A 14,713-nucleotide genomic window follows, 5' to 3' on the forward strand; every position below is an offset into this window, starting at 1 on the left:
GCGCAGCGCCCCTCCCCTCGGGCAAACCTCCACGAAGGCGTCAGTCAGGTCACTAGCGCGGTCCATCACAGGCAAATGGCGCCCTGCCACAATTTTGACCTTCAGCTTTCCCGGCATCTTCCTCTTTCTCCTCCCCCGGGCTGCAGGGAAAAAGCAGCTCGCGTCCCATGGAGCAGAACGGCACAGGGCGGGGGGGCGGGGGGAGAGAGGGCGCACATGCGCCGCAGCAGGCACGGCTCTGCGGCTGCGTACCCCTGCCTGTCGCCGGGACCAGGTTGCGTCAGGGAGGGAACGGCCGCTGGGCGCATGCGCTACGTACTGGGTCACCGCCGCGAGCGGCTGGCCAAGCGGGAGGGGGGGCGGCGGCGCTGGGGGGCTGTGTTCTGCTTCTTGTTCTTCCCTCGGGCGGCAGGGCCTGGGGGTTCCCGCCGCGCAGCTTGGTTCTGCCCCCATCGCGTTCCCTCAAACTCAGATGGCGTTGTGGGCACGGAGGCCCCGCTGTAAGCCGTGCGCCCCTTTTTTTGATGGGTCGCGGGCTACTGTCTTGGGGCTCCGGTGGCTCGGGCCTTCTGTGCTTCCAGCTTTCCCTGAGAAAGGAGCTGCTGCAGTTTCGGGCTTGAGGGCCCATTAAAGAGGAGGTGTGGAACATGTGTGCGTCTCCAGGCACTCGGTGGGAGGGTCCTTCCAGTGGATTTAAACCAAGTCCCATGGGTTTGAGGTTTTTTCTTAATCAAAGACAAATATTTTTGGTATTTAAGGGATTATGAATAGATTAAATGGAATTTAGTTATCAGAAATAGGATTTCAGATGGTGCTTGTAGCCAGGTTTTGACTTTTTGATGCCTGAAAAGCTCCTTTTTTAGGAAACAGTGCTGTGGGGGCTTGAGGCAAACCAAAGGAGTGGGGCTGGTCAGGAGCCACATCAAGTGTGTGCCTGCAGGTGGGAATTTGGGAGTATGAAACCGGGTTGCATGTCATCTGTGAGGTGTAGACTGTCCTGCTAGAGTGGTGGTGAACAGGCATATAAAAGACCCCTTGTGTTTAAGGAGTCCCCAGATGTTGAGCCAATGGTAGATCTGGTTGGCTATTTTCTTCCTTATCTTACAAAAAGACTAAATAATATTATGGGCTGCAATCTGGTACTGCTAACACAAACCATACAAATGAAATGTGTGTGGCATAGCAAATTAATGTATAGAATGTCTTTGGCTGTGGATCTTCCAGCTAGCTGCATTTAGTCTCACTAATATAGACTTTGTTGCTTGTTTTTAAGTTACCTTTGGAATAATTCACATTGTTGCTAGTATGCATCATATCCAAGTAAATTATAAACAAGCTAGATGCATTTTTCTTCCTTATCCATCCCTGTTTGAGTGGAGTACAGGAATGATACTGCTCCTCAGGCAAAACAGTAGTAAAGAGCAAAGACCCAGGAAGGGAATCAAAACCAGAAAATACACTAGTGTTCAGGGTTTTGTTTAGACCAGAAATGTGCTTTTTGAATGGGATCTCCTGGTGTCACCAGTTTAAATGTTGTTTTGGCTCATATAATTGAGTGGTTACAGAGCATAAGAATTGAATCTTTCATTTGGATAAGACTAAACTGAAAAGTGTAAACTAGCAATACATTAAATACATTCTAGCTGTTTAAGGGCGTTTGGGCTGTAGAAGCAAATGGAAGGTAGCATGATAAACCCCCTGAATTGCGTATGGTATGGGTGCTAGGTCCTCAGCACTTTCACCCTAAAGATGGGCCATTCATTGACCGTTGCTTGTTAATATAGCCATTCCTATGTCTTAACTTCCCTTCATTAGAGTAGAAAACTACCAGAAGATGGGACTACAAAAAAACCATTCTCTGCCCATGTTAGATACAGCATTGTTTGGCCTTCCTTAACTGGTGGTGTACTGCTTTATAGCCCAGGATTTAGGGGGTGTAAAATAAATTCTTGAGTACAAACAAGTAAAAACAATGTAAGAGTTAACTTTGTCATATGTTCTTTTTTTTCTGGCTAAACACCTGTTTCTTTGCTTCTTTTACTAGCTAAAATTACAATGCAACAATTATTAGGAAGCACTGTGTGGTTATTGTGATTTTTACAGCACGTCTTGTGATACGTAGAATACTTTCATCTTATCATGAATCCTTTAAAAAAGTTCTTTAATTTGGAAGAGGAATTTCTAGCCCATCGAACAAAAGATTGAAACTGTCTTTACATTATAATCAAAAGGACACAAACATAGTTTAGTTCTGTATGTAGTGATGGGTAGGTAGCTTTAACAAACCCGTTTGTGATGCCAGAGCCTTTCTAAACCCCTCTTTAGTCACTGAACACAGCAAACAAAACCGGAGCTCTTTATTGTTCACCAAAGATTGGACAATTTGCCTGACTAACGGCCAGTTAATACAGTGAATACCTGGCTAAATGTACTGCCTTGTTACATGCAATAGCTGCAGTTTGGGACAATCCTTAAACAATTCAGACATTATTGTTTCAGATGCTTGCTGAAACATTTAAGAAAACATGTAACACTGTAATCTCTTCAAGGCAGGTTCTTGTAAACCTGCAGCACGCCTGTCTCTTAAAGACATCTCTAATCTTCCTAAACAATCTACCTCAACACTTCCTATTCTCAAACTTCTGAGAAAAGATTTTTCTAAAGTTAAAACTGGGGAGGCGGGGGGGAGGGGAGGAGCGGTGAGGTCTGGTGAAATGCAAGTCTGTTCTTGTTTTGTCCGCTGAATCTAGAGAATAGATTATCCCTTTAGAAATAGGATTAGACTGGTAGTAACTGCTACATATTCTTCTAGGTAACATGTTTTTGTTGTTTAATTTATAGCATCTGAGCCAATAGGAGCCCCAACTTAATAAAAAGCCTACACTAATTTCACTTGTGGACTCCCATCCTCTTACTTTATGAGAGAGAAGAAAGAATTGTTCCCTTTAATCATGCAAAGTTGTTCATGGATTTTTTTATGGACGAAGAATCTAATTTTTTTTTTTTTTTTTTTGCTTGTTTGAAATAAGTAACTTTAATTTTTCCAATAAGTAACTTTAGTTTTTCCATTCTTTCTTCATAGGTCTTTTTTTCATGCCTCTAAACATTCTTTTTAATGTCTCCTGATGACTCTCTAATTAGGCCATATTTTTCTTGAAGTATAATATCTCAAATAGGAAATAAAGTTCCAGAGAAGCTTTATCAGTGTTGCCCAGTGAACAACTCTGGGATTGTGAAATACAGGGATTAATGCAATGTATATTTCTCAAAAAAATTCTAAGAATCCAGCTTTTCAGTGGAAGATTTTACTAGTCAAAGGACTAGAAAGGAGAAAAACACCTGTTTTAGAGAACCAGTTCCAATATGTTTCTTAGATACGTGGAAGAATCAAATAGATATGATTTAATTCATTAAGAAAACTGCTTGGTGTATTATACCTGTCTTAGGGCTGAGAACTTTCAATACTGGCAGAATGAGACTTACCATTAATCAGCATGTTACTTAACACATTTCATTCCAATAGTATTCCAGTTCTCTAGGGCCAGCAGGGACTTGAGGAAAGGGAATGTTAGAAGAGACTCATTTGAAAGTTTAGTCAAAGCCCTAGAATTATGTAAACTATTTGAGGCATCTAAAATTTCCCTCTGTTATAGGCAAATTATGTTCAATGTAATGGATGTACCTGAAACCAAAACTCTAATATGTACTTTCTCAGTAATATGCATGCAAAAGTTCAGAGAAAATATTGACATGTATTTTCATCATAAGGAAAAAACTACATGTGACATCTGACTTTGCACTTTAGTATCCACTTTGTGTCTTGCTGAGTTTTTTCCCTTCTGCTTATAAGTGATGCTTTAGCAGGTTGTCACAACAGAAGTGGTGTTTCAGCAACAAGTATGAGATGCTTAAAGGGCAGTATTATCTTATTTGAACAGGTACTGTCATGTATTAAATAGCATTGTAACCCAACTATACAAACCAAGAATATTGCTAATTGTAATATTAACAATATCTTATGTGGAAAAATGGGTGAAATAAAAACAGAAGACTTTTGTATGGGGACACAGGGAGATTTTACCATCTAAATGTGAAGATTCATATATCCCTTCTTTTTCCAGTTGTTGTAAGTATGATAGAATTTTGTTTTGTGTTTTGTTTTCTGCTTAACTGCTAGCTCACTGTATGCTTAGGTTTCCAACAAATAGAGATTTCCTTTGTGATAGACATGCATGTTGAACCGTTAGTTTAAAAATTAACTCTAAAGAAAAGGTTTTCCCTGTAACTTCAATCTGCTGACCCATCACTTCAGGGTAGGTTTCAATTATATTAGCCTACTAGCCTTCTTCAAGATACAGATTAGAAGGTGGTGGTCACCTCGGGTAACACATGCCCTGAGATGTGGTGGGCTCTGTCTTAACCATGGGGAAAAGTGCTTTTTGATTATAATGTATTGAGCTGATTTGTACAAAAAGGAATGAAAAGGGTTTTTTGGATTTTTTTGTTTGTTGAAATGCACCAAAGATAATTAGTATTCACAGAAGACACTGGCTCCTGTGATAAGTAGTCTTTGAAACAGGAGTTTTTATTAACTTTTACCAACAAAGCAAACTCTGCAGTACCAGTTTTTGGTTTCCGTAAAAATCACAACATCTCTTTATAAAACTACATGTTTCAAAGCAATCTGGTTGAAATCTACAGGACACTGATCCAAAAATATTTTAATAAGGCTCAGAGGGGTCCTATATCCAGAGTGACATATATGTCTTTAGGAAAAGGACCCCTGCATCTCAGGAAAAAACAAAACAAAACAAAAAACCCCCGAACAAACAAGACAATCTCAACAAAACCAAAACAACAACATTACTTCTGTTCTATGTGTGCCCACTACTATTTATTATTGCCTCTGTGTATTTAATGTGGCATTGCAACCCCTAATCCCTCTCATTAGATTAAAAGATATGGAGTGAAATCCTGTCTCAGTAAAATCAGTAAGGTAAAACACTCTCACTGAAATGAAGAGATGGGTTTTATTATGAACTCCTGGGGGGAACAAGGCTTTGTTACTGAGGTTTCTGATTTACACTGGAGGAGCTCACTGTAGTTAAGCCTGTTAAACAGAAGATTAAGAGCAGTGTTAATGTCTGTTACTATCTACATGAACAAATTCCTGCTACCATAAGGGTCTATAAGATAGCAGGTGTGATAAGGAAAGAATGGAAACATGAGCAGAACAAATTAAAACTCAAAATATGTAGACATGACTAATGGAAATGTAAATTATCATTGGGCAAGTTATCAAAGGTAGGCATTTTTTAATTGCCTGTAATCATAAATCATTGGGAGCACTTAGAATCTGTAGTCCCATCACTGAGACTGAATTTTTTGCTGACCTGTGGGTGAGAACAAAAAAGAAAAGGCCTGTGGCCTTGCAGAGATTTGCACTACAGGAAGCAGGAAGGTGACTGTTGGCAGGCTACAGTCCTCCAGGATTGTCACCTTGCTGCTGGTGCAGTGCCCTCCCTCCGTTCCTCCTTGTCCATACACATTCTATGTAGGGAGAGTGAGCCTGGAGACAGCTGCAGAAGGAGGCCCTGAAGGCAGTCAGTAAGTGATGGCTACCTAGTACTTGAGCCCAAAAGTTAATTTTTACTCTGTTATTTGGGGAGGATCTTATGGGCTCTGTTTTGCTGACTTTATCCTACTGTGTCTGAAGTTGCATCTCAATAATGTTTTTTAATCTTCATGCTGTAACCATTAGAAAAAAATCAGATGATCATACTAAGTGATTTCCCTGATGGCATTAAAGTATGATATGAGTAACGGTATACACGGGTCGTTTACTTTTGTCCTGAATCTATTCAAAGTTGTTACCCAGACTAAAGGATCTAAGTTGAGCTGACACTGGTGATAATGATAATATTGTCTATTCATTTATACTGAATGTATTTGGAGATAGTATCTTGGAACTGATTTTTGAAGTTAAACATAGTCAGGAGATTCAAATACTGCACTGGTGATAGACAGATCCAGATAAATGTGCTAATATCCTATAATATGTATGGAAAAAAACCTTATCTAGTGAAAACTCTTGTAATTCCAATGATATTCTGAAATATTATTCTTGTGCGGATCTAGTGAATTGAATAAAATCTGATTAGCCTTTGAGGAAAAACAGAAGCCAAGAATTATTCTTGAGGCTTACAGTGAGAGAGTAAAAATAAGGGCCAATATGTTGTAGTCCAATATGTAGAAAATTATATTTCTGAATTGTTTATGTACACTTGTTTCCTGGATATCAAATGAAGGTATTTCCTTTGGAAATGAGATCTCAACACTTCATATTCTTTTGAATGTGACATCTTTTCAACAGTCTACTCAAGACAATCTTCTGTTGATTTTAGCAGCTTCAGATTTGGTCCATATCAAGCAGTTCATAAGAACAGGGAGCCATCAAAATATTCTATTTCATGCTATTATTGCTTTATGAACGTCTCAATTTCAATATAGACATAAAAAAAAATGGGATAAATTAAATATTCATTAACACTGGAATGTATGCAGTCACCTACCAGCAGAATCAAACAACTGGATCTGATGTTATGTTCTCAGCTAGTAATTGGCTATCATTTATCTTTCTTACAGCTCTGTGAGGGAAATAACATTGCATGTGACTTTGTGCGTTTTATGAGCAATGAGTGGCAATGACATAACTGGGATATCAGTTCACAGAGATTGCCGCTGAATCCTGTGTACACATGCTCTAGCAACGATAGTTACAAGCAGTACAATAATAATAGCTATTCAGAGTGCTTCATGCTTATAAAGCCCTAGTTAAATTAGACAACATGTAGTTAATAATTTAATTAAATTTAATTGTCAGCAGCAGTAATTGTATTGTTAGAAGATAATTAGTCCTTCAGTGACACGTAAAACATTTCTGCCTTCCTCCTTTTAAGGATTGAGACAAAGAAACAAAATATTTAACAGTGATTGTAATATGTTTGTAATATGATTGTAATAATTTAGTTACTGAACCTGTTATATTTGCTGGGGGGTTTTATTCTGCTTAATGTTGTTGGTATTCTCTCTTCCTTTTTCCTGTATAAATATGTCATTTATTCAGGTCCCATCCCAAAACATGGAAATATTAATGAATGTATTTATATATTGAAATTGCTGTCAGGATCAAAGATGATGATCCTGAAATTCTGAAGTAGGTTAATGCTTATTAAAGCTATGGTCCTTGTAGTTTGTCTTGTTAACAGCTATAGCACAGGCAGCCAGAGTACATACATACTGCTCAGCAAGTCAGTCTGTCTTGGAGACTATTTTTAGTAATTCTGCATAAACTATCTATAGAGTAGTCTTCAAGATCCTTCACAAGATATGCAGGTTATTTCCTGGTGCATTAAAGAGATTAAATTGGATTACAATCAAAACAATAAATCTTTGTCTTCTAAAACATGGAATGAATGCAGTTCTTAAACCATGTGATGCTTTTGCTTCTTGTGTTTCATTTGGAATAGACATGATGATCTGAGTTATTAACATTACATTTTTTAATGTATAAACAATAAATAAAAAAAAAAATTAAAGAGGCAAACTGTTGGAGAATGGCTTGCAGAGAGCAAGGCCATAGCTCCCTGCAGAAGCTGATTGCAGCCACCTGAGGTAAACAGAGGAAAAAACCCAGGGTACAGTGATGCTAGCAGGGACTGTTGTGAGAACAAGGAGATAAATTGGGGCACATTATGACCTCGGTGAGAGTTAAACAGCCCTGGGAGGGAAGCAGGTTCACAGCAAGAAAGATGTTTATGCATACCAGAAATGCCACAAGGGGCTGGGATATTATAATGTGACCTTTTAGATGTACCCAATGGCTGAGATATTAATGTAGCTTTTTTAATGTATCCAATAGAGTTGCAAGTAGTGTATTGTAGAGTGCTTATATAAGGTGTGATTTCTTTCAATAAAGTTGAAGCTTGCTCTATCATTCACATTGAATCGGCTGCTTGCTTCCTCCGCCCGCCGCAGCAAACCACTGAGTTTTTTCAACAGCATGTAATGCCTTAACTTCAGCTTCTTACAGAAGTGGAATGCAGGCTTGTGTCTACACAGTGATATTCGTAAGCCATCAAAACATCTGATACAGAGGGGTTCACATTGTTAATTAACAGTTTAACTCTCATGCCAAGCCAAAGGAGATAGAAGAGCTTCACAGAGTTCTGTCTCCTCCCTGAATACATAGGAAGCAGAAAAACTAGGTTGTTAACTAGGGCTGGTAAAGTTAGAAGCTTAAGCTATAAACCAAAAGTAATATTCTTATAATTCACTTTTCGTCACCATTTGATTTGTTGTGAAAAGTATGTGCTACTGCTATGGAAAATGTCAGTCAAACTCAGCTTAGCTAAGCGGTCATGGCACACCATGTGGGTAAAGTAGAGGGAACTGTGATTGTTTTGAGATTAAGCACTTCACAAACTAGATTTAAAAAACTCTCCTTCCATGTGCACAGTGATGGTGAATAGAAGAAACTGTCCTCTTCTTATTCAGAGCTCTCAAGAAAGAGGGGTGGGGAAGGGAGCCCCAACTAGAAGTTCCAAATTAATTTTGGGGTTTTTTTACTGAGAATGTGCATTATCTGGTGTGGCAAGAGAATGGTGCTGCTGCTATAGGATTTGAGGCCCTGCACTAGGGAGTTTTGGTGATAAAATCTTATGCTGTATAAGAAGCCACACAGAAGTCTAAAGCAGAGAGTGTCTTCCTGTCTTTCTTATCTGTGGCCAATGGGTAATTGGAGCAATCAAGATGACTACTTCTAACAAAGCAAATCTTGTTTTAGTCCTGTCATGATTCCTGAGTCCTACCTGAGGTCAGAGGGAAGTATCCATTCATAGGAAAAGCATAAAAGTTCAAGACCTGCAGGATAGCTCAAGCCCCAGAAAAGATAGTTTTAAAAAAAATAATCCTACCATATGTAGCTGTGGATTCATATAACTAAATTGTGTATGGTGGGAAAGGAGAGAAGATGAATGGTCTTGGTACTGACCCATTCTTTATTATCCAACTGGAATTAATCCAGTTAATTCTCTTGATTACTAGCCATTGAAATAATCTCTTTATATTCACTACTTTTCACCTTATTTCTTAAGTAAAATCATCTAGAGTAAAACCTGGCTAACTAAAATAGAATCCTGTAATCTGTCCTTTTTCTTTGAGTACTATCTTAATTCATTCCTGACAGAGTTGTGTTCAATGCTGCATTTGACCCTGTTAACAGCAATTTATAGGGCTTTTGAAATATGGGGACAGTGTCTTCAAACTGCCTTCAAAGTACAAAAATTCTCATTCATCAGTCTTGTTCTGCCTTTCTTTGCTTCTATGTACAGGAGAATTATGATCATCACCTTGGACTGTCTTGATAGCAGCTGAGGGAGGGACTGCTTTGATTTTATTAAGAAAGATTATTGTGAACAACACAACTTGAGAAATATATGATAAATACATTGCTTAATTACACATAATAACTCTGTAGAATGACTGAGCATCTTTTAGTGCATGGAAGTTAAATACAGACCTTAATTAGGCAAGCCAGGAGCTAAAGGTAACATCAGACAGGGGCAATGACATCACCCATCAGCACCCAAACAAGAAGAGCTGAGTGGGTCCAGTGATGGTAACACAGTTCAGTTAACAGCCCAGTAATTAGCAGTCAGGTGTATAGTAATGAGGCAGGTTGAAAGTCAAGACAAGTCAGCAAGGTGAGGCCATGATCTACAAGGCTGGATGCAGCCAACCCACCAGAGCTGTGGGGCAAAGACTAAGGAAGAAGCAAGGGCAGAGACCTGAGCCTATGCCCAGCTGCTTGCACCAGGAGGGCAGAAACTGCAGAGGCCACAGATGACAACTTTCTCACCACTTACCTGTTTCCACAAAAGCTATACAGGTTTGGCATATTAATGCTCATCTTGGATGCTGACACCTAAAGACCAAGGAGAGAGGTGAAAGGGATTACAAGAGAGAATTATGGACAGCAGTGGATATGGCTGGTGAAAGCAAATTGGACCTGCTCTAATTGTGTTGGTGTGTTCAGTGCCCTGAGGAGGGTATACTCTTAAAATTGGAAGTTAAAGTAAGTAGGCTGCTAGCTAGCACCAAAGCATCTAGCAGCTGGGAAAATTCTGCTAAAGTTAAAAATTAATTCATGTTTAACACAAAATAAGGAGATATACTACTGTATTTTTAATGAGTAACAAAAAGTTCCTCTCTAGCTGAAACAAGTTTTCATGTAAACAAGTATGTGATTGCCATCCCATAAGAGCTGTATCCTACAGTTTAGGCTCTTGGAGTAAGAAAGATCTCTGCTCTCTTGCTGTTACTAAATGCAAGAACTGAAAACAGACCTGCCCTGGCTAATTTTAACCATCTGAAAGAGGCAAGAAGCAGCAGAATATTCCAGTACATCCATCCTCATTTTTAGACATGTTCACTAATTTTGTGTTGTAATTTTACACTTCCAGTGTTGAGACGTCTCACAAATGACTTTGAATAGTATGAAAACCTACTGATTTTCCTGCTGTAACTCCTGAACCCTCCACTGAAGAAAGGCAAGCAAGATTGATATAATCAGTTTGCAAAGACAAGCCTCCATGTCATTTTTGCAAAGGTCAGTCAACTGAAGAATTTGTTGTAAAGCAGAGCTATGACTGTGTGAAGACAAGGCCCTGAATCTTTAAAGGCCCAATTCGCACAAAGCTTTTGAATCCAAAGAGTTAACTGTTATCACCCATAGTATCACAGTTTATCCAGGGCCTTCCTTTCCAGTGATTTTCCATTTATACTAGAGATTATCTCAATGTGCTATGTAAGTTTCAGTGCTTTATATCAACAGATTAATCACTTCATCAGCCTTCACTTCATTTTGGAGGATTGTTTTGAAATTAAGACAGATGTAATATTATTTTAACCTTGTTATTATTTGCATGTGTGGGGAAACATCCTGATAGCATTTATCTTCAAGTTTAAAAAAGCACAAACTGTCTCAGATAACAGTTGAATTTGTGTGTGTGTGTGTGTGTGTGTGATATTTGCTGTTTAAGATATTGCATTATAAACACATGCATGTAGTACTTGGTTTTGGTTTTTAGGTGTCACTGAGATAAGACAACACGTGAACTATCACAATAGATAACTTATACTGCAGATGGCCTATTTGAAATCATTTATAGTCACTGATACAGGGTTGGTAGTTGGTGTCGCCAGACTACTCAGTCTAAAAGCAGGGTCGGTGGCCTAGGGAGAAACTCTGCTAGAAGTGTACTGCTTATTCTCCATGGGCAGTATTTCTAATAAACATGTTATTTAGTGTTTGAAGTGCACACATATGATCTGTTTGACTGTTATGTACTCTGATACTCCTCTGAGCCAGGAATTCTTAGCTTGGTGCCTTAGACAGACCAGAGCATGAGTGAGAACTAAAAGGATGAGGCAAAATCTCTTTGGAAGTGATACTACCAAGCTACGGGAACTAATAGAAAAGTGTGGAAAGGATGACTCCACCAGTAATTTGTCCTTTGTAATTTGAATCTTGCAAGTTCTTTTTTCTCATTGGTGATTGTTAGATAAGGATACAAAATTGTGTCCATGGACACTTTTTGTTATCTGCGCACAGAAAAGGAGAAACAGCTTGGTCTTCCAGATGTAACCATTTCAGCTACGATCTTTTCCACTGAGGCTTCGTTATCAGAGCATGCTGTTACAGAAGTTATATTCCAAATCTATCTGTGATATTGAATGGCTCCCAGAGGTAAGGAAACCTTCAGCTCATAAATCAGATATGCATCACAGTTTCATTTTCTGTTTGCTGTATACATTTTTTTCGCACAGTCACTGAAAAGTACTGTGGTATGTGGTAAAATGCAATCCTCACTCACAGCTTTTTTAACTGATGGTACCTAAATTGTGAGGAACAAAATCAGATAGTTGAAGCTGATGCAGCTAAAAAGTAATCTGGAAAAAGAATAATTCTGATTTAGCCACATAAGATAACCATGTGGTCAGATATGGAGAAGTATTAAAACTCTTAACTAGGGGTGGGCTGGAGGTAAACTGGGTTATGCATAGAAGCATAGAATGCATCTCATTCTAAATGGCCACAACTGAAAGCAGTAGGACGCCGAATTTAAAGTACAGCTAACTAGCTCTTGTTCTCCACTTTCCTCTCTGATGAGAATAAACACACAGGAATGTCTGGTATTTCTTAGAAATAATACACTACCCAACATTAAGGTGCCCATTATTTTTGATTCAGTATCAAAGAGGACAGAATTACCAAGTTTCTGGTGATTTAACTGTACTTGGTTTTTTAAAAAAAATTCAGACAATTCTTGTCCTTGTTACTGATATTTGAAGGCTGTTTCAGAACCTTCATGCATGGTTAGAAATTTCCAACTAGAACTCCAGTATCAGTTTATGCCTATTTTGTGCACACTAATATTATTTATTAGCCTAAATGGATCTTTTCCATTTAGGATACATCTGTCCAGAAACTTTTGTGGTGGGTAGGGTAGTTCTGACCACACACAGCTTTTCTTGTGCTAAATGGAACTAGCCAAGTTCCAGACTTCTCTTACAAGAGAACAGAGGTCTCCATTTATTGAATCATGTTATACTTTTTCCATATCTGTTTCTTTTTTTCATATACAGGACCAGAATTGTACACGGTACTTCAGATGAAGCCTCAACAGTGCTTCCTACTATAACTCCCCTGCTTCTGTATCCCATGTACCTCTGTATTTGTTGGTAGCCCTAGCCAGGACTATCTTGCCTGATACATTCTAGGATTCCTTTTGTCTTTTCAACAAGCATATTGTATTTGTATGACAAGCAACTTTATAAAAACATAATAATGCCCTATCAGGATGCAATTATAAAAAAAGAGATATAGAAACTAAAAGCTAAATCTATGTGTATTCTACATATGCAGCACCAGTTGATATGCAGCTGGGCTTGTGTACAAAAAACCCACTGAGAATTATGCAGAGCCCTCTGAGGACCTGGATTTCCTCAGCAGCCCATGAGGGGCTAGAGAGCTCATTAAGTGAGCAGAAAGGTTCGGTGGCAGGGCTCACACTTTCTCTCAGATCTCCATGCTGACATGCAGCAGCATGTGTTTTGAATACCCAATGTAGATATAGGTTCTCATTTTTATGGAGTACCAAGCTAAGAAATTAAAGATGTATTAAAGATGGCTACATTAATGTTTTAACACGCTTTTCAATATATACAAAATGCAATGCATTGTTCTCACTATGAATTTCTGCTTGTGTGTTTGCAGGCCTTGTGGGTTTCCACCAAGGGCACCAAAAATAATCTGATGTCAGATGATACTAGTGATTCACCCTTCTACTATCAGCAGTATCCAAGAACAAGAGGCTTCAAAAATAGGTGAACATATTCTAATATTCCCTAAAAATATATGGAGTGCAATAATAAATTAAGTTTGGAAGAAAAAATATCCCTCCTGACTTTTGCCAATTTAGTTTGTACCCTACAAGAGTAAGATGTAATTACCCTTATCTTAATGATCCTTAACTTGGTATGTGCAGTAGCTGCAGATATTATTATGAGCCGTAAAATTATTCAGCCACAAAATTTACCTAAATTGCCCAAAGTGCTATTTTCCATATGCTTATTTCAGTTAAAAATGCTTTCTTTAATTTACTCTAAATGCATTGAACATTAATTTTATTGGAATAAATTCCATGTTTTGCTGATAAGGGATATAAAAGTAGTGATTAGTTTTTGGAAAAGGTTTCCATAGGCTATGTCTATAGAAACAGCTTATCTTATTTTTTAAATGCTTCTACTGCTTTCACTCACCTTGTGTCTACACAGCAGCATCTTTTGGTCACGTAAAACTGGAATTAACTTCAGGGTTTTCTAAAAATGGATCAAAGACAGCTACTTCTGTGCTTGTTTCAGCTGCTTCTTGAACTTTGAGCCTAAAGCTTGTCTATCATGCAGTTTTTCTGTCATTTCCTGTTCTTTTTTTCCCAATACTGTGTTCAAAAAAACCCAAACCCTGTACTAATTACATTTAATTTTTCTAACCTTTTTCTTATGTTGTTTATTCTTTCAGCAACTGCATCAAAAGTTTGCTTTGTTCCTGTATTTGTGTTTTGCTCTGTGATCCTTCCCATACGAAATTCAGATTTTACCAGACTCTTTTGGCCAGGTAGAACCTCTTATTTGTGAGCTCTTCCTTCTGAGAGAAGCCTCACTTTTTTTTTTTTTAATGAAAACATATAGTGAATTATGAGGATCAGGTTTTAATAGCTAGCTGAAAAACAGCAAGAATGCTGAAAAACATCAAAAAGATAAAAAAGGGAGTTTAAATACACCAGAGAAGAGCAGAAACCCAGAATATTTCTGGAAGCAATTAAAGAGTTTGCTTTATGAAAGAGTAAGAAATGGAGATGTTATTATAGGAAAAAATATTTTCTGCCAGAGGTTTGAATTCTGGCATCAACTTTCATGTACACATATAATTAAGGAGAACTTTTCTTGGTGGAAAAGTTTTCCTCCTTGGTAGAGAAAAAGTAATCCCTGTCTGGCAGAAAGTGAACTACAAATAAACTGTGACCTCTAATTCATCAGAGGGGTTTTAAAGTTGTGGGCTCGTGTTTTTTTGGTTTTTTGTGTCCCGTCC

At 38.3% G+C, this 14,713-nt stretch overlaps 1 protein-coding gene and 1 long non-coding RNA gene across 16 annotated transcripts in view; one reads left to right on the plus strand and one right to left on the minus strand.

Moving 5' to 3' along the window:
- Positions 1 to 283, minus strand: part of C2CD5 (C2 calcium dependent domain containing 5) — a 72,159-nt gene extending 71,876 nt beyond the window's left edge. For 14 of the 15 annotated variants that reach the window (XM_026865320.1, XM_026865346.1, XM_026865329.1 and 11 more), the window contains exon 1: positions 28 to 218. In XM_026865320.1, coding sequence (XP_026721121.1) covers positions 28 to 117 — 90 coding nt within the window. In that variant the 5' untranslated portion in view covers positions 118 to 218. Of the gene's footprint in view, positions 1 to 27 lie in introns of all 15 variants that reach the window. The other variant, XM_026865435.1, reaches the window with a different exon arrangement.
- Positions 284 to 470: 187 nt separating this feature from the next.
- LOC113489597 lies at positions 471 to 14,208 on the plus strand. The gene is made up of 3 exons (XR_003400061.1): positions 471 to 500; positions 13,340 to 13,449; positions 14,144 to 14,208. It is a non-coding gene; the product is annotated as an uncharacterized LOC113489597 (long non-coding RNA).
- The last annotated feature ends 505 nt before the right edge of the window (positions 14,209 to 14,713 follow it).

Source organism: Athene cunicularia (assembly GCF_003259725.1).
Source record: "Athene cunicularia isolate RWA chromosome 1 unlocalized genomic scaffold, athCun1 chr1_part2, whole genome shotgun sequence".
NCBI lineage: Eukaryota > Metazoa > Chordata > Aves > Strigiformes > Strigidae > Athene > Athene cunicularia.